Source organism: Leptosomus discolor, chromosome 14 (assembly GCF_034619465.1).
Source record: "Leptosomus discolor isolate bLepDis1 chromosome 14, bLepDis1.hap2, whole genome shotgun sequence".
NCBI lineage: Eukaryota > Metazoa > Chordata > Aves > Leptosomiformes > Leptosomidae > Leptosomus > Leptosomus discolor.
This window is the reverse complement of record NC_141404.1, coordinates 5,331,246-5,357,480: the sequence shown is the minus strand read 5'-3', so window position 1 is coordinate 5,357,480 and position 26,235 is coordinate 5,331,246. Positions and strand designations below refer to the sequence as shown.

Sequence of the window (26,235 nt, the reverse complement as noted above, 5' to 3'; positions counted from 1 at the left end):
CCACTCATTATCAGTGGAACTTAAACTCTCTGAGGAGTTAAGTGCTTTTGAAAATGGGATGTGGTCTTCTAAGTCATGTACACACTTTTGCAAATACTATCCTACTTGGCCGCAGCACAGTGATGCTTGCTGGCCTCCTTGCCGTCAATCATGGCAGAGAGGTCAAGGACTGAGTGGCTCACAGCGATTACTGGCTTATGAAATTCTTCTTTTCTTCTTCCCAGAACAGTTCCTCCCGTTGAGAGCATGCATGTTGGCAGGCAATGATGTTGTAGAGAAATATAGATTTCAGTGGAGAAACAGAGAAACCTGTTGTCTGGAGAAGGCACCATGGTATTTTCCATAAGTAAAAAATGATAAAAATTGAGAGATGTACAAATGAATACAATGCAGAGGCAGGGACAAACTAAATGAAACATTGTCAGATCTGGAAAGATCTGATGTGCCGCTGGGACAGTGGAGCCTATTTCCCTGTGAGTGCCAGGACTACAAACAAAACCTGCAAAATTGTTAAATAAAACTGGGGTTTAAAAAGGAAGGGGGAATTATCATTTTAATTAATGCCAGGAATAACAGCTATTTTCTTCTCTTCTGATTAAAATGGTTATGGAGAAACAGGGCTACAGAGGTGCTATGGCCATCAGCGGTAGTGTTGCTGTTGCTACCAACCAGCCTTCAGCTTCCTTAATTGGGTACATTCAGAATCTCACCTCAGGGGGTGTGTGGGGCACATCTTAATTCCATCTCCTTTAGCCCAATCCCTGTACTTTATTCCTCTTAGATTCCACTCACCTGGCCTCATCGGAAGTTTTCAATGAGCCAAATGAGATTCATATTTTTAACATAATAAATTACCCCAAGCTCCCTCTCAAGATCTTTGTCCTTCTCACATGTTAAACAGCTGCTGTCCATTAAGAGACGCTGGTGGGTCAGAAGGTGTGGTGGTGGCTGTGGTCTGGCCCATATCCTAGAACCCCAGCGCCTGAGACACTGGCTATTCAACTCAGCTCCAGTTCCTTCCATACATGCGTTCTGCCAGCAGAAAGTCCCCAGCCAGCAAGAGTGAAGCAGGAGTGAGCGCTGGGCACCTCATCAGAGAATTCTGCAAGCCCCTGCTCCACCTGGACATGTCCTTGTGTCACCAAAGAGCTCTGTTTTACGTATTGTGTTTTTATAGCTGATCTTCATCTATCCAGATGGTTTTACGCTGCTCTTCTCCAATCCTGTCTTTTATTGTTCGGATAAGGTCTTCAATACTGCTCCATGCATCTGCCTCTACAGAGGCGTAAAGACACGGCAGTGCTTCCAGTTCTTTCTCCTTCAGGCGGCACATACGCAAAAACTCATCTTCAGTCTCAGGCTTTGGCAATAGTTTCCTGTATGAAATGAGCAGACCAAAAATAAATGTCTTAGATTTTAAGTTAATCCTGTAGTCCCAGCTGTCCTATCAAGAATTTATTTTCTACTGACTATATACAAGCAATAAAAGCAGTGGAGAATAAAGCTACGCCAGGTCTATCCTCCCCTTACCCCCATGCTGCCCCCAGGGAAAAATATTTGCTCTGGGGAAACAATTTAAGAGGACTGAACGTAGGGAGAGGGCAAGCGTTTACGACCTTTCCTCTTCCAGTTAGCATTGCCTTAAAAATGCTGTGGGAGTGCTGAGCACGGAGAAAACCACATGTTCTTCAGCCTCCTCCTCCCACAATGCTCACTGGTATCAGTGACAGTGAAAGAGTACTAGATTTGGGGAATTCCTGCTTCCTCTGGTTGTAAGATTTCTAGGGAGGAGTCATGGGAGGAAATAGTGCACATAGAAGCACCAGATGAAGAGAGAAGAGGTTCTTTATTTCTCTCAGTGAGAACATTATTTGACTCGAGAATTATTCACTGAATGAGACGGAATATCAAATATGCAAAAGGTTTGATATGTTACCTGAACCTCTTGATGTTTTTCTCTGAGACTCTGATAAAGAGAACAATAGGATATATCTTGGCTTTGATTAAATCCTTTGTGCAGCTTATTCCAGCTTCCAGGAGACAATGCTTGTTCTAAAAACAAAGTCATAACAGTGTCACAAAGGAACATTCACTGCTGTGGAATCTTGAGATAAAGGTATCCATACCTTATGGGGTCAGCTGAAAAGCTCTCCATTTACCATTGTACTTATTTAAAACCTTTTAATCAAGTACACATTTAAGGTCCAAACTCCTCCTACTGATTTAAAACTAGTCAGTCAAATTTAGCAGCTGAGATTAATAGCTTTCTGAAAAGGTTTTAAGTAGAAATGGAATGATCTAAAGATGAAAAGCGGTAAAATAACTGTTTTACATATATACACAAACACATATACTTGCTCTTTGTTCAGAGAGAACATCTATTGCAACTACTTGTGAGAGAAAAAAACCATCACTTTAATTCTCCTTTTTTCCATGCTGTGCATCAAATCTGCTCTACTTGATATAAGATCCCCGTCTCTGACATTGTTATCTTAGCACTGTACACCCCCGTGTCTGTGTTTCAGGCCATCCTTTCTTTTGTCTAGGTGCTTGTATCTCTTACTCTCTCACACATTCATATACACTATGATATGAAAAGGAACTGAATAATGGATAGAGCATAGAAAATGAAAGGATATTTTGCTGCATCAATGTGGGTCATCCCAGGGAATGAGTGAGGATATAAAAGCATATGGCTGAGGATGAAAAGGAAAGGAAAAGCAAGAGCACAAATAAAAACCATTTGGGGGAACAAATACAAATCTGAGATTGAAGGTGGGCAAGAGAGAGAATATGCAACCGTAAAGTGGTCAGTCTCTTACTGAAGAAGAAACGCACGTTGCAGACAGATTCACAGACAGCCTATCGAAGGCGTACAGAGCACTCTAAGCACCTTGGCAGTGACAGCCTCAATATTGGCAGGTACAATACATTCATACGTGTTCAGATTCTTTTCTCTGCTGAAGATGATAGTCTCCGTTCTTTGCTTCCTTAAGAACTCTTCCTTTGTTACAATATCTGGAAAGAGAAGTGGGTGAGGACAAAATCAAGATTACAACGACAGAACACCTAGAAAACTACCAGCAGTACTTCACATAGGATGTAAGGATGGTTCAGGGAAAGAAGGCGAGCAATGAATCGTCTTAACAGCTGCCTCATTTCTTCCATTGAATTCAATTAAATCCTAATCTGATCACAGCTGAGCATCTCAGCTGTATCCTGCACCAATGAGTCCTTCGGCAATTACTACAACACTATGAAGGCATTAAATTAAAACAGTAAATACAATTCCAGCACCTAATGTTATATAGTAACATTTCAGGGCTGGAGGATGCTGAGAAGTGCTAAAAAAAGAAGGTCTCTTCAGTATAGGCTCCTAAAACAAGGATTTAGTGTTCCAACGTTTGTGTTTAAAGTTTCAGAAAATTTGGCTTAGGTTGCAGTGTGTGATACTGGCCCCCTTGTGAATTGCAGCTCTACATCAAAGCTTTTGTTTTATGTTGCAAGACAGGGGATATTTATTATAACACTTAACTTTTCAGTTTCTCTGTCTGGATAACTGTAAGACTGCATATTATGCTGTGGGTATTCAATACTAGTGTAAAAATGAAACGTCAGCTATGTTTAATGCTGTGCTGTATACAATCCTGCCTTACAGCAATCACGGTACTGCACATTGCTTTAATAGTAAATACTTAACATGGAAGAAAATCAGTCTTTCGAGTAGATCAAATGCACAATCTTCACAGCCTTGGATGAGTTAGAAACCTAAAGTCGCTCTAGGGAAGATATTCCTCATAATAGCAAATACTAGAAACAAATTAATCAAAATTTCACATTGCCTAGATATGCAGTATGCAAACAGTATGCAAACAGAAAGAGCACTCACAGCATTTCAGTCTCTCAGGGGCATCCTAGCAACCACACAGCATACACATGGATAATATTCATAGACACAGAATCTCATAACCATGTGCACTGGCTGTCTCAAGAACATTCAAATATCTCAGATATTCTCAAAAAGCAGGATTTATAGCTACACATAACTCTGATGTGACTCAAAGTACCTCAAGCAACTATCACATGTGTGTGCCTCTACGTGTGCGCGCATGCGTATGTTCATATTTGCAACGCTGGGGGTTAACAGTCATGGTCCTCTTCTATCCCGTTACCTGGCTTGCACATGTTGAATTCCAGGGCACCTCCAGAGTTGAGAAGCTTCTGTACCAAGGTCTTGGCAAGCATGGTGGGAGTGAAAAGTATGGGGCGCCTGCGCTCACAGTGGATTGGTCTCACCAAGCTATAAGGGATCAGACTGAGCCTCTTATTGATTTCACTTTCGGAATCCAAATCTGAGTAAAGAACAAGACATTTATCCTCTGGTTTCTTCTCCATCAGTATTTGGAGAAAAAGGAGGAGGAACACATGAACCTGAAATGGCATGGTTAGTCATACTGGTCCTCCCTTCTGTTTTGCCAGGGTTGTCTTTACTAAATACCAGCAGTATGATGTCCAACCTAATACTAAATAATTCAAGTGCCTTTAGCTTTCAAGAGATTATTTCATAGTTTAACAGGACACTTGTTTGGAGAATCTTTCTGCTCATTAGCTTGGTTTACTTCGAGTTAAATGTTTTCGGACAAAAAGCAAGAAAGCACCTAGGAAGAACTGCCAACGAAACAGGAAGTTTCAGTGACCTAAGCTTGCTCATGAAGGGTTAGTGCCCCAAGCATGTTTAGCAAAATCAGTTTTGGTCACAAATGCTATTGAACTTTTGCACAGAGTGGACCGCAGACACTCATAATAGGAAAGACCTATGACATTTTTCACAGACATGCTGCTATGTAGACCTTTATATCAGTGCCATGTGTGTAAAAGCTATTACTATTTTATATCCATACCTTCCAGTTTATCAGGCAACAGCTTCTTAGCTTCAGATGAGGTCCGTGCCATACCAGAGGGCCAGCCAGTGACGATACGGACTCGCTCGTTGCTATTCATACGCTTATATTTGTTTTCAGACCTACTGACAAACTGAAAAGGTGAACAAAGAGATTTGACCCTCATTTCTTACATTCTTTATTCTCACATGTCTTCATCAGCCCACACTTGTTATCTACGATATCTGAATTACCTATGTTATCAAAGACAAGACTCCATGGATCAGTTGACTGAATTCTAAGGCTCTTTAAATATCACAGATCTGATTCAGAGCCTTTGTTAATCCCCTTTGGGATTTCTTATTTTGTTCTCTGCTCTTAAGCGACATGTTTTTTTCTTTGCAGAGCTCCCTGCTATCACCAGTACAAGCACTGATGTGTCTACAGCAGCGTAACATACCCGCTTTGAGTATTTGCACAAATGTGTCACAGGTTATACCCAAAACTCTGCCTCTTCTTTGCTGTACTAGAAACTTAAAACCTCCCAAATGGCACATTTTAACACTGAGAAATAGCCTTCAAGATCTCATTCCTCACCCACCCAACTATTCCTCTATCCAAATATTAATTCCTCTTCCTGTATATTTGCTAACCTTCACAGCCATCTTCCTTCACAAGACTTTACCTTTCAGCCACAGTCTCCGTCATGCTCAGAGTCACTGACCTACAATTAAAAGACTATTTTCTGAAGGAGCCTTATCTCACAGAGACTTGGGGATTCGGTCTAGCCCAATGGATTTGTCCTTATGGTTCAAGCAAAACACATTTCAGCCTCTGATGGCAGATATGTTACATTCATCAAGCTACATCAGTAATGGGAGGCATGCACTTAGAAATAAACACCCCACGTCACAAGAGCAGTTAGAACACACAACCTATTGAACTTTTTCATATATTAAATCTGGTTTTGATAGGAATGAATCCCAATAAAACCTCTATACCTGAGGTGGGGTTTCTGGGGAAATTAGGATAGCCTGAGAATATCTGCTGTACAGATCCACTATTTTAGACATTGCACTGAGGATTTGAAGTTCATTACCTGTAATATCTGGCCCAAAAGAAAGCTTGCTCTGGATAGGCGAGGGCTGGTTTTTGGGTCGTTCTGTGGGGCAGGCTCCTCTGGCTGCAATGTATTCTAGTAAAAAATAACACAGGAATTTTTCTTTCCCTCCCTGTTGTTTCCTTTTCTTTTTTTGTTTTGTTTTGTTTTGTTTTGTTTTTTGTTTTAATCACAGCATTCAAGAAACAGAACAAGCAAAAGCAGGTATTTTATATTTCCAATAAAAGGGACAGTGACTGATTGATTGATATCTATCCCAAATACAATGTTCTAAGCAAACTGTAGACATAGCATGGCCCATGCTGAGAAACACTGCTTCTGTTACTGCTCTTCTATGTTCCCTTCTTCATAGGAGAGTGCTCATCACAGCTTATGAAAGAGGTCATTTCTGCACCAAGAAATAGCATGCAAAGCTTTTGCTTTCACTAGCATCTCTTCCAGTGATCTCTCTTCCTTTGATCAGCAGGGACTGGAGTACAGAAGGAATGCATGACACTTAACCTTGATTGAAATCAAATACAACACTGTGTCTCTGCAAATGTTAGAAGCATGTATGTCTCCCAGGCTCTAAAAATAACTTACAGTAACTAATACACCAGGAAGTTAGTTTTTAATTATGTAAAGATGGAATTCTTGGGTCTGAAGAAAGAAAAATCGAATTACTTTCACTGAGGGAAAAGGAGAAATCGGCAGAGCTGTTGTGTGTGAAGACCTGATAACCCCACCTCTCTCCATAGCATGTAGATTGGGAGAGGCAGGTCTTTCTAATATGGGACAATGATAGCTCTGTGGACTAGATGCTTGTTCACAGTAGGAGAGAAATAATTCTGATTATTAACTCCAAGGACACAGCTTCTTCCTCATGTGGATATGAAGATGCATTAGAGGCTTACAGGCAGAGAAGAATGACAAGGATTAACTAAGACACAAAACAGATACTAGAATTTTAAAGCACACTCCATAGCTGGAAGGGTTAATAGCGTGCCAGAACTAGGTCCGTTGCCAGGGACAATATTATTTAAAGCAAACGTAAGGTGCCCATTGCCTGTCGCAATCAAAACCTACATAGAGTGTAAACAGGACTTTCTGTAAAATCAACATAATGAACAACAAGTGGCAGTGGAGCATCAGGTGTTGAAAAGACCTTGTTTGTAGATGCTTACCCGGAGTGCCCGAAGGGTATTGTAGGAGCTTTCTGTCTCATCTCTGCTTCCTCTGTGCATCAGCCGCTGCAGCTTCACCAAAAGAAGTTGCTGGGCTCTGAAAGAAAGGATGGAATCACATAGATCAAGATATCTTTGAAACCCCTCAGAAGAAAGCTGGATTGCAATGGGTCTGCACCTACAGAAAAGATTAAATAGAAAGAGCAGCAAGGACTTACTGAACCACACCGTAAATGCAGGAACAAAATAATGAGCAGGCCTGCAGCGCAGTTAAGGATTAAAGAATCTCCGTGGCGTATTTTCCTATGATACTTTTTGAGAAACCCACAATATTCTTTCAGGTAACATCTGGAGTCTCCTTTCTAAAGCTTTATAGCTCATATTACAGTTTAGCATTACCAGGCCTTATCTCAAAAATTAAGACATATGCCTCTTTCCTACAGCAGTTATTAATTTCCCTCTTTACGGAAGCACCGCTCTCACTCGTGGTCACTCAGTTTTACACTCACCTGCTGTAGCTGGGAATGGTCCCCATTTCCAGGTCCCTGTCGGTGAACGGATCAACTCTGGCACACAGCCACTCACACCTCCCCTGGTACATGGTGTCAAGAATGTGAACAATCTCATCGCATTTCACTGACAGGGAACAGCAGTCCAGCTGGCTGGAGATGTTCAGATTCAAGCGGATATGAAACGAGTCCCCCGATGTGATCAGCCCCTCTTCCAGTTCTGACAGCAGTTTCCGGTAACCTGCAGCAGCGAAGGAAGGGGTGAAGCGAGATCGCTACTGGTCAGCCCTCAGGATTGCTGCATTCCTGGGCATCCTCCGGGAGAGGCACATGGCACAAACTTCTGAGGCTCCTCTGAGAGGGGGTTTATACTTCCAGAGTGCCAGTTACACTAGTTACAACAAGGTTACAGGCCTGGACCTTAAAGATACTAATGGGGCATTGAGTCAGAAACAGCTCATGCTGCTGGTATCAGAATCTGTGAGAATATTCTCACTATAATGAAACTTTTGGGTAACTCCATTTTCAGTACTCCACACATGACCTGTGAAACAGAGGACTTCTCAGCAAAGATGCAGACACAGCTATAGCTCTATCCTGTAAGTACAGCTTGAGTTCTGCCACCAATTTTAATGACAAGCTATTCCCTTTATTATTAGCTCTAATTGGCACTCCCACAATCTATAACACGCTTTATCTGCAGTTAAGTGGTACTCAAAAAAATTGCAATAGTCTTTCCTACCTTTGAAAACATCAAAGAAAATCAAAGACATCACTTCCTGTGTGATCTATGCAGCTGAAATTCTCTCACCAGCATTAAAAAAACCCACAAAACCCCACAAATTTATATACACCAGTAAAAAATGGATTTTGGAACGTAATTTTTGATCCATAACCTGAAGTTATCATTACAGGCCATGAACACTAAAATCAAATTCTGTTCACCACACATGAACTCCAGCTGTTAAAGATAAGATAAAGCCACAAAGGTAATAAACAGGGCAACTCCATCAGGTAAATGCTAAATCGACTTCAGCTGGATAAAGATGATTCAGCTCATCACGTTGTATTACAGAACACTGTACATAAAAATAAGCTTGAATGTGTTTTGTGAGCCATGTCGTTATTGGCCCACCATGTAAATTCTTCAGAGTCCTGTAGTGACAAGCATATGAGGTTTTTTTGTTCTCAGTCACAAAGCTAAAAGCTGGAGCAGTTACACAGAGTAGTTATAATTAACACCAGTGGGCCTGCTTCAGATTTAAACCAATACAAAGGATATTCTGGTTCTGTCATTCTCATCCAGACAAGTTAGTATAATAGACCTGGGACTATCTGAGATGAGAAATACTTTTGGTCTTACCTTCATGATTTGATTTATACTGGAGTGTTACTGGGCCACTACACCTCTGAATTGTCCAGTGAACTTCTTCCTTTGTGCAAGTATCCAAGGGAACACTCTGATTTTCCCCTTTGATGCAGCCTTCCAACTAGATATGAAAGAAATATTACTCTCCAGTGCGGGCTCAATCTCTGAGTCAATCACACTTTCTTTTTTTAAGATTTGTTTAATCTTTTTTTGATTAAACAATGCAGATACTTCGCTATCAGGATGCAGATTATGTTCTAATTATTCTTTTCTCTCAAATTAAGAATGATAGCAGTCAACAGAACTGCAGCTTTTTGACAATCCCAGGCTTCTCAGTAGTAAGTACTGCAGGAATATAAGTTGTGGGGATTTTTTTCCCCTTGGAAGCATTTTAATAGGAAAATGGTTTGGGAACACTGGCAACGGGGAGAAAACTATGCAACGAGCAACTTTGCAGAATCACTGTTGAACTCCTGCTTATGTGATGCCAGGGACAGCTATGCAGCTGTGCAGCCCTTCTTCCCATTCGTATTGCAGCTGTATCCATTTCTGTTCCTGACATGTCCAGCCCACAGACAGGCCACTAAGGAACGGTTTAGGAGCCATCATGCTAAGCTAAGTAGCATGAATTTCCTTTCAGGCAGGAAGGCACTAGGAAGTTGAGAACAAAACCCACTCCAGTCTTTTCAGAGGGGCTGTACTGTGTGACACAGCATTAAAGAAAGCATCAGCTGCCCCAGTCTCTTCCATGCAGAGCTACTGTAAAGTGCGAAAGTGTGTGCGTGTGTCGGATGACCATAAATACTATTTATTCTCCCATATTTTCATAGTTAATAGCAGATTTTCTTCTGAATCATATGCTTTGTCAGTAATAGAAGATAAAAGAAGGAACAAAGGAAAGTATTTTGGTGAGTGTGCATGCATGTAGGTGGACAGACATCCAGTACTGTTTGGTGATTATTTGATGCTCACCAGTAGGATTTGGTGTCCCTCCCGAAGGCCTGCTTTCTCTGCCAGTGATCCTGTCTTGACAGAGCTAATAAAGCTCCCTTTATCGTTACCCCCAACAAGAGTGATTTCTGCATTGAGACTGTCTCCATTCAGTGTTACGCGCTGGATAGTATGGCAGGAGTTTCTAATGCGACCAACAGATGTGACAGAGGGACGAAAAGGTCTGTGTTCACGAAAGGAAGTGACAGTTAGTTATCTCAGCTTTTAGCTACCACTTCAGCGTTAAATGCATGCATGCTAAATGAGACACATACCAACAAACTTTTAGTGTTATCAAGCATTAGGATCTAAGGACTCTAAAAGAAATACTTCTCATTACTGCCTAAGTTCTGGAGAAGAGCATCTGGATAGCTTCAAGTGCTCTGACATGACTGAGTAACTCAGATGGATAATAGCACCTCACCTAGCAACCTGTGGCAGCAAGATAACAAGATCACAAGGACAAATTTAAGCCTCTAGAACATTTTGTTTGCCTTGAAGTTTTTGAAATTTTAGGATGACCTTCATTGGTTTACAGGATATGAAAGGGCTCCAAAATAACAGGCTATACTGCTGCTGACATAAAGAAGTAAAGGCTTAGCACAGTATCATGAGATATTTGTGTCAAATAACTTGTGACATCATATTCTTGCCATTATATCTTCAGCAACTAGTAGACAAATGAAGGACCTCTACCACAGTAGCCTTTCCTCTCAGTCTCTGTCTATGGTGGGTAAACTGGCATCTCAAATACCTTTCCAGAGAGAATTTTCTAAATATGGAGTTGACATGCTCAAGCTCATAGGCATCCAGGCCTTCTGACTGATGAGAAGAAGAGGAAGAATGCACTGAAGGAGCTCCATGTGACCGCCTCTCATGACTGTCATCTGAAAAGAGTAACGAGAATGAAAATGAGTTCTAGATAGAGCGATAAAGATGGAAAAGGGGAAATGAATGTTTGATTGATCCCAGCCAAAGCTGAAGGAGGGAATTCCTGATGCAGAAGCATGATTTATGTCCACCGGCCATGGCAAGAAATGTCAGTCTTGCTTACTGCACCTACCTTATCACTCTCACCGAACAGCAAGTTGGAAGGGGCCTCTGGAGACTGTCTAGTCAAACCCTCTACTCAAAACAGGGTCAGCTAGAGGAAACTGCTCTGGACTTGTCCGGTGGGATTTTGAGTATCTCCAAGGATGGAGACTAGTCAACCTCTCTGGACAACTCTGTTCCAGTGTTTGACCACCACATTAAAAGGCTTTTTCTGTTTAAATGAAATTGCTTGTTCTTTAGTTTGTGCCCATTGCCTCTTTTAATTCCATTGGGTAGCACTGACAAGAGCCTGACTCTGTCTTCTTTACTCTTTCCCCTCTGTTTGCTGCTTTCCTCATTTTAAGGCTGGAGGTCTTCTTATTAACCTGCAACCCTCAGCCAAGCACCCTCCATCTATTCATTCAGTCTAATCCTTCTCCCACATAGTTCTTCAGGAATAACTGCTTTCTCATTCTCACCACTAGTTGACCTTTTGTTTTCTTGTTGTGATGAACTGACTTGATTTTTTTCTCAGACTATGTGTCCCATCTTGTTTAGACCAGGAGTTGATTATTTGACAGTATCTGTATCTGGTGAGCTAATCACATAGATCCCACTTAAACTATATACGTGATATCTTCTTGCTTACCATCTAGCTCCAAAGCATCATATCCAAAGCTGTCATTGTCCTCTTCAGCCAGGCTGGAATTAAAAACAAAGCATGAGATAATGGAAGAGAGAGAGAGAGAGAAAGCTGTTCATTTTCCAGTTTTCAGCAGATTTCCGACTTCAGCAGATTTCATTAATTCTGAAGGAGGAACTTTTTCTGTGCAAACGAAAGATGCTGGAGGTGTTGCATCAGACAATGGCACAGCTGCAAAAAAATAAGTAAGTAACATACTTGTGGGCTGGGAAAGATGTAGGAAGATGGCAAGAAAACAGTATGTGTCAGCCAATATGGGAAGCATGTGTAGCAGCAAGAAGATTCAGAAGGAAGAATTGCTAACAGCAGTGAGGGAATGAAGATTTTGCTGAAGACAAAGGGAAGCTGCTGACTGATGGTCTCATACGTGTGACTTACACCACACCTGCTTCAGCACGGAGATAAATGGTTGCATAATGTCTGCTGTATATATACTGCAGCATGGGTTTTTTCCATGATAGATCAAAAATGTCAGAAGCTCACTGATGGACAGAGCGAATGCAAGGGAAGTGACTGAGGTGCAGCAGTAAAGGAGTAATTTACCTGCTTGATGTAAAGTACTTGAAGCATTTTATAACGGCTTAATGGTACTTTGCATGGCTACTCAGATACCTACAGTAACAGAATGGCAAGATGTACCAAGACTTTGCAGAGAAACCCTTATGCCACAGCTCTGGTCCCAGTCCAGCTCCCACTGACACAACCTTTCCTGTTAAGGGTGACTAGATTTGTTGGCCTTAAAAACAAACCATTAAAATTTACCAAAATCTTACTCTTAAGGGATATTGGGGATGTCCAAACAAGTGAGTGATCTGTCTGCTTCACTAGAACAACTTCATAAAAGCATGTCCTTTGGTTGCAAAGCTGTTTAAATAACAGCTTGTTGTTTTTCCCATTCAGAATGATTTGTAGGTCTCCTGTGGAGCTGATATTCCTCATATTTGGCTTCAGGTGAAGGGTGAATTTTTGCAGCCAGTCTGGAGAGAATCAGCTATTTTTATACCATGCATAAGCAGAGAAATAATATATATTTTCCTACATTAAATTATGATCTCACTTTTTTCACACAAATCAAGATCAGATGAACAGTGAAACCTGCAACTTGGCATGCAAATAGCAATTATTTTGGATTATGTTCATGAACAAATTAAAAAACCTTAGCAGGCCAATTATAAAGTTATAAACTACAGTGAACTTTTGGGCATGCTCTTGGGATCCTTGACTTTAGTGATTATTGGCTCAGCAAAGTAAGGCCACATTCAGACCTTGCTCCAGGGTACCTTTCCTTCCACATGTCAGTGAGAAAGGGTATCTAATATGAGGAAAATTTTCAGATTTCAGTACAGCTCAGTCTTCCAATGCCTTAACAGATGGAACAGGATATAGTCAGAGCTGTAGTGAAGTAAGTCCACAAGATGAATAATATCCATGTAATCTTTACTGCATTCTGTAATATACTGCAAATATTGAAATGTCCAGGCATGCCAAAGGCTTTTCAAGTTAAGCACCTGAAACATGAAACATTCAAATCATTAATAAAACAACCCTTTTTCTCCATCTTGACTTAACACAACATGCTTGAAAAAGGGGTTTGGAGGACAATATAGGAGAAGTTAATGGAGACTAGAATAAGCTCTGCCTAAATCCTCAGCAGCCTAGAAAATTATGTGAGAGAACTAGCTGAGGATGCCCTCAGTGGAAATCTGTCTTGCAAAGCTTTACACAGAGAAAGAGAGGGAAAAGTGGCAGTCTGCCAGAGATGAGTTTGTTTTGAAAAGCATTAAAAATCTAAATAAAGTTCTGATAAAGATTAGGTCTAAAAAACAGATCTAATGAAGATCTAAACCCTCCATATATATTGCTTTCTTCTAAATTGGTTTGCTTGGGCTTTGTTCTTTTCTTCCTTTGCTTTGGACCTTCAGGGAATGTGTTGTAACTGCTGATATTGCTGATATAAACACTGATGCTATGGACACCAACACCAAAACAGTGGGTCAAATTATCCCATTGCTATAAACCTTTCAGAAAAGGGGTCAGTGCCATTTAGGGACTGTGAGGCAAGCAAGGTCTCTCTCCTTCCTGCCACTAACTTCCCATTCCCCAGCCGATCTGATTTCACTCGCAGGGGAAGTCCGCAGGGCCATGACCCGACAGAAGTGGAAGCTGCAGCAGAAGGTGAAGCAGAGGGCAATGCATCTCTCTCTCCCCATCGCTATGCTGGGATACAGAGCCCCCAGCCTGACAAAAACCACCTCTCTCCTCCACTTCTCTCCGCCCCTCCCCATTCCTCACAGACATTCAAACAGCTCTGCTCTATTTTGGCAGCTTACAGAGGAGAAGGAGGGGCTTTGAGGGAAGGGGAAAGGACAGGGACACTGACACAGGCAGCGTGGAGCTGAGAAGAAAAAATGAAGCTGTATCAATCTACAAAGGAAGAGCACACTCCAGTAGCACTGGTGCCTGGTCAGTTCAGTACTGTTTCTCATCATGTACATTAACAAAGTCGGCGCTGCAGCGGTATCGCTGTGTCATTCATCCCAGCTGAACTACCACAGACTCCCGAGTGTTTTGGGACAAAATGAGGGATGAAGGACTTCAGCCTTGAGAGCTTTAGCAAGTTAGTCCTGCTGCCTAATAGAAGCTCTCCAACTAGAGATGGACACGAGGACACCTACGGCCTTTTTACCTCCTCCTTGTGACAACAGGTTCTGGGCGGATCTCACCAGCGTGGCTACCTACCTGCAATGAGGGGCGTCCTCTTTGCAACGTCGGACTATCGAATCGTTTCCTGGAGGCTCAGGAGTGGTAGACATGATACTGTCATTGCGATTTCTCAGGGTTTGCTTTTTAAAAAAAAAAAGTATCAGAAAGGTTATCTATCTCAAATGTTCTGTAATTTCTGACGTAGAGAAGCACTAGCCTGCTAGGTTGCTGGTGGTACTCTGCACTGTGAAGCACACACAACAGTAAGAAAAATTGATTCTAGATACACAGAATGTTACACACAAGAGCATTCATATTCATATATTTCAGTATTTTAGCAATATGCACAGCTTGTGTGCTGGACAGAACCTTCTTCTGTGACCACGACTGGCTGATCTACCACACAGTTTTAACTTTGCCCTTGATGTGTGGTGTATGTGTTGCACAGCTGACATATAGGAGGAAGAGGGTGAAAAGCAGAATGTATGTATACTTACATATGTAAATAGTAGGAATGAGGAAGAAAAATACAAATCTCCATATATTAAATTATTAATCTAGAATACTGGAAACTAAACTCTGAGTTGTACTAGAGGGAAGACAGTATAAGTCATCTAAATATCTAACAGATATTCCAAAGAATATTCCTAACCCAGCTAAGCTTACTACGAGTGGCAGGGAGTTCTTTCCTGGCAAAACTGGGTATAATTTTAATTTCCTGGGGGCAGCATTTTTCACGGTGTTCTAGAAAGATGTTTTGTTCTTTGTTATTAACAGTTTGCAAGAGCATTCTCTCTCTCTGTTTGTCCTGCTGTGTCAGTGCTCACATATGTATAATGGAGTATCTACCTCAGGAGATTATGGGGCTACAGCAAGCAGGGAAGAAATGGTTTGGCTACGGCATGTAGAAATTTCCAACCGTGATCTGCACCCCTTTTCTCACTCACTGTTACTTATAGACAGGAAAAGCATTAGAGAACTCAAAACCCCCTGAAAATTTTCTTAAATAAGTTACAAAGCAGCTTTTAAAGAAAATCTCTTCCTTCTCACAGTAAATGTGAAATGGAATGAGGAGACAGCGAGAGGTTATAAATACCTTTGAAATATCTTTAAATAAACATAAACCAATTCTGTGATTTTAGAAAAGGCTAATAACATGGTTCTAACAAAATGCTGGTGAAAGGATTAAGGGAGCCTCTGACAAGGCCTTGAATGTGATCACAGCTGGGATGCTAGCGAAGCGCTAATAGTGGGTTGCAAAAGCTCTGAACCACATTAGGAGAGACAGTCGCAGACAGGCAAGGGGCATCTGAAGGCTCCTTACAATCTTGCTGACTTCACAGCTGCTGATGGAGTTACTGATGGAAACAGAATTAGAGGAGCTCGTGTCTGTGCGGCCATTGCTGGCATCAGCCCCATCTTCATCCTGGGCTCTGGCTGCTGCGCTCCCAGACGGCAAGAGAAAAATACAGACGCCAGAGAAAATTATGTCAGATTTCTTTCAATACAGAGTCTTTCACAGATTTGTGACAACATTTTGGTTATCTTTCCATTTCAGCCTATCTTGTTTCCCTCTCCCTGTACGGGACAGAGGCTCCAGGAGGCGCCCTGTGTCCTGCCGCTGCGGCTCCCTTCCCTTCCCCACCAGCTGCCCAACAAAGTACAGAACCGCACACCACTCTGGACAGCCTCTTGCCAACTTTTTCTTTCAACTCTGTCCCAAATGTTTTTATTAGGTCTATGAATACTATTTGATAAATTAAAGAAGGGTTGTTTTATTAATTTATGTGTTAACTTCATCATCTGAATCTGCTAGTCTGCAATAAGGTTGGCTTACTGAATTATACGTTTTACAACAGAAAATTCACAACAGAGACCGAGTAGCTTGAGATCCCCCAGCAGCCCTAGGTAGCACAATAGTGTGAATGTCTTTGTGAGCTCATTCCCTTCCTCAGCACCTCTAATTGTACTAACATTGCACATTACCTGATGCCAAAGATACTGTTTAACATGGAATACCTTGCAGCAGGAACCCTGTTTCCCATGTATTTTGTGCAGCAGGGAGCATGCTGCTGCACAGCACAAACAAAGGAAGTGCTGCCTAAGATGGTGTCTGTTTCGAGAACAGTGTTATATAAATAAGAGGAATTAGGAGAAGCTCAGACATGAGTATACAGCAACGCATTTGGCAACTTGGCAGCTGGCTGATGGGTGGGTCAACCCCCTCCCCCCCAGCCTTTGCAATGCTTTAGATTTAGAATTAATTCCCTTTTGCTGAAGGACAAAGGAACTCAATAGATGATCACTAGATTAGGGTCTTTTCAGCTTGGAGGATTTCTCCACCAGCAAAAAGAGAATAGTATAATGACTTTCAGTACAGGTGTTACACCGATGACTTTAAAATTTTTGTAAACTAAAAGGAAAATTGAGTAAACAAAAAATTTAGGTAAGCTGTGGGATGCAATGTTGTGGGTCTGCGGAGGTATCTTTTTATGGAGAGGACATTCAGGTAGAACACTTCACTACTTGAAATTATGACATTGTTAACTATGAGAGAAATTGTCTATTTTACTGACTTGGACTTAGTTATGAATTTCCCTGGTTGGCATATTTGTTAAAACAACTTAAAGAGATTAAGTGAATGAGACAAAGCAACAGAAAAGGAATAAGGACATTGGTGCTCTTTCTGACCTTGAAACTCTGATGTTTTGTTCATGCTGACAGGGGATTTAGCTCTTGGATTTATCTAAAAGGAAGAGGACAAAAATCAGCACAAATGCAGAATATTTGCCACACACTACAAACCAGATATTTTCACCCCTTTTTTCACTGTTATACTGCAATATATTTGCCCTCCTTTAAACAACAGGACCCAAAATTCAGAAGATATTTAGGTATCTAAATACCACTGCAGTGAAGAAGAGTTAGCTACCTAACTACTTTCAAAAGTCTGACCTAAATGCATTGCAATTTCCAGATTCTGCTGAGGGAACAAAGAGACAAAAGGTGAATTGGGTGCCTTGGGACTGGTCTCAGGCAGCTGTTAATACAACAGGCATCCTTTTGGAGTGTGCAATGTAAAAAATGCAGCTCTATTGCCATAAGTAATAGTGACAGTCAGAGCTCAGAAAGGTTATGAAGGACAGGGAGAATTCAAATGCAGATGAAAGAAAAGAGAAGCTCCAACCCCCAAATGTTAGACTGTATATTTTTTACAATTCATGAATACAGCATTAGATAATAGCTGTATGAATGCAGCTAGTCGTGGAAATCATGGACCTAACTCATGCTACTCCTTACATTCAAGTGAGAGGCAATTGCCATAATTTAATTCTAAATTAGGCAGTTAATTTTGCTCTAAATTGTGTCCATTTCTTTCTATTATTCCTCCGAGCTGATGTGAGCTTTTCCACCAATGCTTCGTTTTCCACCTTCAGTTACTTGTGTGCTGGACTTCGGGCATTATGTCATTTTTTTTCACTACTGTTAAGGAGGCAAAGAATCAATTTATTGACAACACTCCAAGAATGCGAATGAACAGCAGGAGCAAGGAGAATATACAAAACAGGGAGAAGGGGCAGAAAATGGTCTGTGAAGCCTGATTATATCTGCTCCTCAAGATGCAAATCACCACGGGGCACAAACAGGCAGCTCACTATCATATACAAATTATTCTTATCTTTACAGAACAGCACTTTCAGAGGCATGACCACAACATGTATTTTGTCTCTTAGTTCGAACAGTCCCTGGACTATAACCTTCCAGCCTCGTATTAAGACACACCTGGATTCCCTTTAGGTTCACCCTTCTCTTGAGTCGAGCTTGATCAGGCAAGAAGAATTTGTTGTCTTCCGGAGACTCTTCAGAAGTGGAGGAGTCATCTGCTTCCTGACCATTGGCTTTTGGGCTAGGAGTCCCAAAGGTCTGGGAGATAATGGTAATGGGTAGATTCCGTGGCAAACTCTAAAGATCAGAAGGAAACACTTTACTTCTGAGACTGGTTTGGTACAACTCCTCATCACCTCCCTTTAGAGCAATCTGATTGAACTTTCTGTGACTCCAGTGCTCCAGAAGCTCATGCAGAATGTGGTTCCAGACCCAAACCAGTAATTTAAATTGACATTTGTGGGGATTTCTGTTCACTGGGACATGTTCCTCAAAAGTGTTTGCAGTTTCTACCCCAGTGTAGAAATTAATTGTCTGTCTGTATTTCTTTCCCTTCCATTTAAAATCAGGTTGTGGAATGCCAGCCTTTGAGAAGCTGTGTGCACAACACAGACAACTTGAACCCCACTGTCCTGAAGAACTCACAACACTGAAATTTAGTAGAAGGAGGTTTTCTCAGTTAATTCACGGAGGTAATTAAAAAAGTCCCCTCTCTGTTCCACACCAACGTGTTTTTAAAAGCAAGTCTTACAAAAAGAACTCACGTCTGTCTTCCTCAGCCCTACCTGGTCATGAAAGTTATTGTCCTTAGAGAGTCGTCGGAGTTTGCACTCGAGGTTAACAATGCAAGCTTCTTTCCGAACCACCTCAATTCGGAGTTCATCGTTTCTCTCCTCCAGTTCTCGAATCTGCTTCCTGTATTTATCTTTTTCAATCAGACAATGTGAATATTGTGTCTGAGCCTCATCACGTGAGCGGAATGCCTGCAGTGGAGAGAAGAAACCTCTTTCGCGCCTGGGCACCAGACACCTTCTCCTGCTGGTTTTGTTTATAAGGTGTTTGGAACAGGGACTTCAGAACTAGTAACCATTCACCAATTAACACAGCAGTTAGGACCAGGATGTGCCACAGTAGTACCATTAAAAATTATGATGATGAGGGTGGTTCATTTCCAGCTCCCTCTTGGTTGGTGGCAAAATGCTCTGGAGTGCAAACCAGATGACTTGACAGTAATGTAACGCCTGCAGTAGCTGTTGTTAAGATCTTAGTGCTGCCTGCCAGAATGCTATGCTGTGGAAACAACCCAATATTAACCTATGTTTAATTACTGTAATGCAAATTCCAACAAGATGAAATTTCTCATAACTGTTTATTTTTTAATGGTATTTTGGGTCCAGTTACCCACAATTCCCCAAAGCGACACATATGAGATACAGGCTGTTGCTACTAATTTTCCCCATTTTAACTATTAGATACCTGGTCTCGCTCCTTTTCCACCTCTTCTAGCTGTATCATCACAGTGTTCATACGGTGCTTGTACATCTCACAGTCTTTTCCTAGTGTTGAACACTTTAACTCCAAATCTTCCTTCTCTTCAAGATACTGGAAATGACACACTGTTAACCACCAATGCTCTCAGAGGTCTTTTGGGCACTAGCTTGAGATACTCTATCTTTCTATCCTTCCATTTCTCACCTTGTCTCTCAAGTCCTCCACGTGACGAATCTCCTCTTGGAGATTAAAGATCTTGTTGACCAACTCATGACGATCTTCTAGTGCCTCCTTACGGTCATGTTCCAGAATATCCAAAATGGCTTTGTCTGAGTCTGGCAAACTCCGCTTGTCAGCCTGAGGAAAGACATTTTTAAGAGACAGGCCAGGGAAAGAAAACAGTATTGCAGGGAGAAAAGTAACAAAGACAGTAACAAGCAAGAGGAACAGAAAATGAACATGGTATCGCAAAGGGAAAGCAGGAGAGGAGGTGGACATTTGTTCATATTTTAAAACAGTGTCAGAAAAGATGAATAAAGGCTGTCTTGCTGTCAGAATAGTCTGATGAAGGAACTGTTTTACTGTTTTATTGTACTGGCTATAATTTGATCCATTTTGGATGCCGTGACAATTCTTCACTCTAAGCCCTGCATTCAAAACTCTTCTCTATTTATCAGCTCTCACCGAGCAAAAAAATCATCCTTTGCCAAAGAGCAGGGCCTAAGAAAACATTCGGCGGAATTTTTAAAGCATGCATAGGCTTTACAGGGCTGTGCTCACAGAATATTAAACATGCCTGGAGTAGCTTGTACCAGTGCTCCATTTTCTATAGTGTCCAGCAATATTTTTTCTTTCAGATTTAAAATTAACAAGATTACCAGAGCAGGCTCCAACAAATAAATTGCCATCCAAAATTAACTATAAATGGAAGCTGAAAAAGACAGAAAATGCAAGCACGTAAGATGCATATTTATTTTGAAAATACCTAGACTAAGTTTGAGATTTCAGTGCCATTTTGGTTACCTAATGTTTATAAGTGTACCTAAGTATCTCTAAAATGAACTGCCTTTTGTTTATTTTTGCTTTCAGTTAGGAAAATGCCAATCCTGTTTTTAGCTATTTCATTGTAATTTCTCTGTTCCTTTAAGTGCTATAAAAGCATTTCAATTAATATGAGATTCTACATGGACCAGAACTCCCAGAACCTTCTATGTTACACCCTTTTTCAACCTTTGAATTGGATTTGTGTTAGAACTAAGAATCGTTAGGCACTGCTAGAAGCTGTGCCATTTCTGAAATGCATTCTATTGATAATTTTTTAAGTGTCATTTTAAAATGTCATAAGCCTTTTCCAGCAAAGTGCTAAGCACTCTCACATATATCCTAATATTTGGCTAAGCTCTTCACAGAGTAATACAGTGCTAAATCTGCTGCATATCATCCCTTTTCCCTATCTGCCCAAACGAAGGCTCATTAAGAGCCCTGTGCAAGTTGCAGCAGCGTTCTACAGGGCATTCTTGTAACTAGTGACCACCCAAGTACAGAAACCTTTATTATCCTCTGCTTCATTAAGACCTTTTGGCACAGATATGACAATAGCCTAAAACAGGGTAGACAGAGCCACTATCTGAACTTTCTGGGCTGGCTATTTAACACAGCTTCGTAGTGACAGACTGGTACAAAGAACCACAGCAGGACTAAAACACGGAGTTGGATGCTCAGCAATTAAACAGCTGCACTCTGCGCCCTGAAAGAGCCAATCTCTCATGTACAGCTTGATTTATTAGATGACAAGTTTTTTTTTCATAGAACGCCTCCTCGTGCACGTGTTTGTACAAGGAGTACTACAGACAGCTGGGAGCTGTATAACCAACCTTCTGTTTTTCCAAACGTTGCACTTATGCTTACTGTAGCTTTGCAGGCAGAGGTTTCACCCAACGTTTCCTAGCATTGGAACAGGAGTATGTGCTGAGTTTGATGTGAGGAGTGGCAGCAAAGACCATGCCACCTCCTCCTGTTGATAGTTACCAGTTTCCCTGTTACACACTCAACTCCCTGTCCCTTACTGAAAACACACGGGAGCTGTCACCACCTGCTGCTTCTCTGTCCCACTCTCACAGCCTCCTCCAGACACTTGGATCCTCAAGTGTAGCCACCAAGGCAGGCTGTGAAGAGACGTGTGGTATGCCAGACAGTATGGGGGGGGAAGTGTGAGGGTGCCTGGCGGCAAGGAGTGGTCGAAGCCTGCTGAATCCATCATGTGAGTAAGCAGGGGGGGTAAGCTTAAGTGTCTGGAATTTTAAAAGTAGCAATCTGCTTTTATACCTGAATGATGGACTGTAGCTCCTGGATTTTAGTCTTCATCATCTCATTTTCCCGCTCCAGCTCCAGAACCTGTTCCTTTTTGGGTCGGTTTTCAATATCATTTTTCAGCTTCAAAGACTGGTTTCTCTCCAGCTTGCATTCCTCTTCCACCTTGTTCAAGCGATGCTTCAGTTGGTCAATCTAGAGCAGCCAGGGAGCAGTGAAAAGGAGGAAGAGAAGAGGAAGAGGGAGATGAAGAGGAAGAGGATCATTCCTAGCTCTGGTATTTACTGCTTTGAAATACTCTCACTTCCAGGTAAAAACGTGTTGTCAGGTGGAAAAAATAGCTTAAACTGTGGATTCGAACAAGCAGCAGATGATTTGGTGTATGGGCATGTGTGTTGAATGTCCACAATCGAACTGTTGAACTCTCAAGCAGAAAGTTGCTATTTGCTAGCTACAACTGGTATGGGCTGGTTGTAAATTTTGATAACATCTGGACTAAAAAAAAAGTGGCACATCCTCAATCCTCCAACAAATAAAGAGATATGAAACAGAATTAACACTTGGAAGGCTGACAACACATTGTGCTTTTGCACGTAAGACTATTTGGATTGGGAAAAACAGGGGCTTTCAGTTCTGGATAGGAGAGAGGGGTTCCCCACAAGAAAAAGTAGTTTCAGACAGAAGGGGGCCTGGGAAGAAGGTGGTAAGGATTGTGGCTGGAGGAAAGATTTGAAAGTGGGGGAATATCCTAGAGATCAGATTGATGCTTGGGGATGAAGGCCAGGGGATGCCTGGGGACCCTGGCAGTAACACCTGTGACTGGTCACTGCAAGCAGCTGCACAGCACGAACCGACATGACTTTCTGCCCAACCTTCCCACACCAGAAACGATCTCCCTGCGGGGAAGGGATGTCGAGCCCAAGAGAAGGCAGCGCTGAGGTGAGCGAGTGAGCAAACTGTATGAAAAAACAAAGTGGGGCAAAATGTCTGATATCATTGGTTCAAAACCAAATCCCAGTGTCCAGATCCACCATGGGTAGTTGTTTATTCCATCTCATCTGTAATGCAAGCATGAATTTTATGGCACTTGAAGCATTTCTTTGTATTTCCTAAATGGCCTCAAGCTGTTTCAATGCTCTATGTGACACTTTTTGAATAAACCACCAGCAGCTGTAGTGCAAACCTGGATAACTGCCCCAAGATATTACTGAGCCTGAAAAACTAAAACTATATTTTTAGTGAACAATTATGTTTTTAAAATTTTAAGTGTGTTATATTCTGTTAATCCACTACAAGTATGCAAATTATCTGTCATTAATACACATCACTGCAGTTGGCATTTCTGTACAGTGATGCCTCTAATCATCTGGATAAGCAAAGCAAATGAGAGCTCTTCACCTTTCTACTCTCAGAGAAGGTCTCATTTCGCTGGATGCCACTGACATCCTCCATTGCTGCTCCTGATTGAAGCAGCCCCAGAGCATTTATCTCACCTCTAACTGCAGGTCTCTGCTCCTTATCACAGCCATGCTCTTCTCGTCGCTCAGCTGGGCATATCTCATGGCCAGATTGTAGTTCTCATCTTTCACCTTGACCAGCTCATCATTGTAGTTGTTCCTTTCCTCCTTCATCTTGTTGTATCTCTCCTGGAAGGTCAGCAGCTCTATCTTGTTCAGTTTTAGCTGCTTTCGCTCATCCTCCAACTGGCGAGACTTTGCCAAGAGTTCACAGCGCTGCACATCTTTTGTCTTTACTTGCTGCTGAAGCTTAATGATCTCATTCATTAGGAAATGGGTAAGGCCTTCATGTCCCTCCTCCACTGAAAATATTTGAACAGCTTATCAACGCCTAATAAAGTAACTTTATACTAAGTAGGGTCAGCAGAACTGAGTAAGAAGCCAGTGATGTCCCAGAACATGTTCAGAGGTACAGAATATGCACAAATGCATACACATTTGTATAGCTAACTGGCAACAGTACAAATATTACACAGCACACTGTTACCAGAATCACAGTGTACATGCACATAGCCTGTCTGGCTAGAATATGAAGCCTTTATGTTTGTCTTGTTTCAGCTGAGCTGATAGGCCTGTTGAAATAGCACAAACTTTGTAACATGAATCTGTACAATTAATCTGAATGCTTCAAATTTCCTACACATGTGTAGGTCCTCAGTGTAATTTAGTCCATTCTTCCAATGTTTCTTCTCTTGAGATTTCTTGCAACAACTATTGTTCAATTTGAAGCTCTTCAGCCTCATTCAGATAACCAGCATGTTCCTTTCCTTTATACATTACCTGTTACTAGGACATTTTGCATCGAAGGGGACTGAAAAACTGCAAAATGCTGCTACCAGATCAGCTTTTATTTCCATTTCTTGCCTGAAAAATCAAACCCAGTCTTCCAGATAGTCCTTATTTCAACAGGCTCCTTTGGGGTTGATTCTACTCACCAACAATAGTGGAAAATCTCCGTGTAGGTTCTTTCCCTGTCACCAGTTTGTAGAGTTCAGGGTAGTAAAACTCTAGGCTCTCTAAGAAAACTACATACCCCCTCTGGCCCTTGGTGTGGAGAATGTCCAGCAGTCGGCCTAAGTACAGAGAACAGAGAGAGAGGTGACATACCAGCACTACGGGCAGCAGAAGCAAGTACTGTATCCCTGAAGTCAAATCTGCTTAAGGTTTGTCTCTGCCAGAGCAATGTGCTGTGGAAAATCTGGCTGAATAATTGAGTTCAGCTGAACTCATAAAGCAGTGCCACGTATTCTTTAAGTTTGTGCTGATCGTTATTCTGAAGGAGTGTGGGCAAGTTGGTCTCTGGAACAGAAATTTCAAAAGATGCGTTATTCAGTGCAGCCTTTACCAGACAGTACTGGAACGCCGGGATGGCAGACCCTTCAGTGACAAATCGTGAAGCATGGCAAGACAGCCGAAAACCTACTCTGGGAAGGGCAGTGGCTGCTGCTTGTGTTAACTGAAATATTCGCCAAGGCTTTGATGGGAATATGAACCCCATGAGCTCCAGTCTGCACAGCACTGGAAAGTGTCACTGTTATCGAAATAGCAGCAGCAGATTCCCCCCTTTACATTAAATCTCCTGTAAATGAGACATAGGTTTTCCATTTGATAATCTGTAATTTAATACAGGCTCCCTCCAGACTTAGCAAAAGAACGCTGTTCAGATAGGGATGAAGATGTAGCCATTCACAAAATAATTACCTGCTCGGTTAATTTTGGAGGGCAGCATAAGCGAGTTAAGCACCTCATCCTCGTCTTGCTCATCGATTACTTTGCACTGCCGTAAGTACGGGGTCAGTTTGGCTGGATTGATGTACCGGCTCAGCATGTGCCGGTTACATTCTACGTTCTCCCACAAAGCTTCCTCCTCATCTTTCAGTGTCTCCAGGCAGTCATCCATCTCTGGCTCTCCTCCTTAACAAGGGAAACAATTGGCAAATGAACATCAAACTGGACAGTTTCTATCCTGCTACTTTTTTGTGCTTCCGTGTCACATAGGCTGAGCTTAGAATCACTTCTGATTAATGCTGAATTTGCCCTATATTGAAACTGTTTGAACTGAAGTGCAGCCTGTCCACAGCTCATCTGGAAAGTGACAGCTCAGAGAAGTGCTATCTTGAGTCTATGAACTATTGCATATTGCTCTCTAGTGATGAATCTGTGGCTCAGAGAACTCCATGAAGGTCTCTACAAGTCAGAGAATCCCTCTTCATAACAGAAGTAATGGTAAAGGACACAGTGCGATGCAAGAAAGGGTATGAACATGCAGAGCTCAGAGCAAAGACAAATACTTGCTGCAGGCAACTAAGGCTTTCATTCTCACCTCCTTTGTTCCTCTCCCTGTAGTGATTTGAACCTGCATTTTTCCCTGCAACACGTGTAAATGACTGCACCACAGGAACAGTTACGCCCAAGCAAGCGGTTACATCGTCTGCTTTCCGCAGCCGTGTACGGGCCGACCGATGTGTGGGCATGAACACAAGGACCTGTGAGTCCAGACCTTGCCTTTCTCTGCATGAGTGGATAAGTATGAGCATTGTATCACTGAAGTCTGAAAATGTTCTTGACTCATGCAAATACTATCACATGATTTCTGAGTGCTTGCTAAGCAATTTCCTGCCAACTCCTAATTTGTAACCACCTCATTAGAGAAGGTTAGGAGGCAGGCAACGAGGTGAGAAAAGTTGTGCTAAAGCGAAGAGTAAAGAAACTTTGTAGAAACCTTTCCTTCTTAATTTTGTAATACGTGTTAACCTTTGAAACAAGTCTTATTTTTGCATTC

At 41.8% G+C, this 26,235-nt stretch overlaps 1 protein-coding gene across 1 annotated transcript; it reads right to left on the bottom strand.

The window, feature by feature from the left end:
* Nucleotides 1-1,171: 1,171 nt before the first annotated feature.
* On the bottom strand, nucleotides 1,172-25,362 carry CARD11 (caspase recruitment domain family member 11). The gene is made up of 23 exons (XM_009959115.2): nucleotides 25,155-25,362; nucleotides 24,389-24,526; nucleotides 23,430-23,755; nucleotides 21,952-22,131; nucleotides 19,831-19,983; nucleotides 19,612-19,737; nucleotides 18,921-19,118; nucleotides 18,253-18,432; nucleotides 17,161-17,215; nucleotides 15,794-15,909; nucleotides 14,506-14,609; nucleotides 11,713-11,765; nucleotides 10,786-10,918; nucleotides 10,014-10,215; nucleotides 9,036-9,162; nucleotides 7,673-7,913; nucleotides 7,164-7,260; nucleotides 5,980-6,075; nucleotides 4,902-5,034; nucleotides 4,173-4,352; nucleotides 2,894-3,018; nucleotides 1,937-2,052; nucleotides 1,172-1,376 (listed from the first exon to the last, which is right to left on the bottom strand). Exons 1-23 carry the CDS (start codon nucleotides 25,351-25,353, stop codon nucleotides 1,172-1,174), a joined length of 3,483 nt encoding a protein of 1,160 aa, XP_009957417.2. The 5' UTR covers nucleotides 25,354-25,362.
* Between the last annotated feature and the right edge of the window lie 873 nt (nucleotides 25,363-26,235).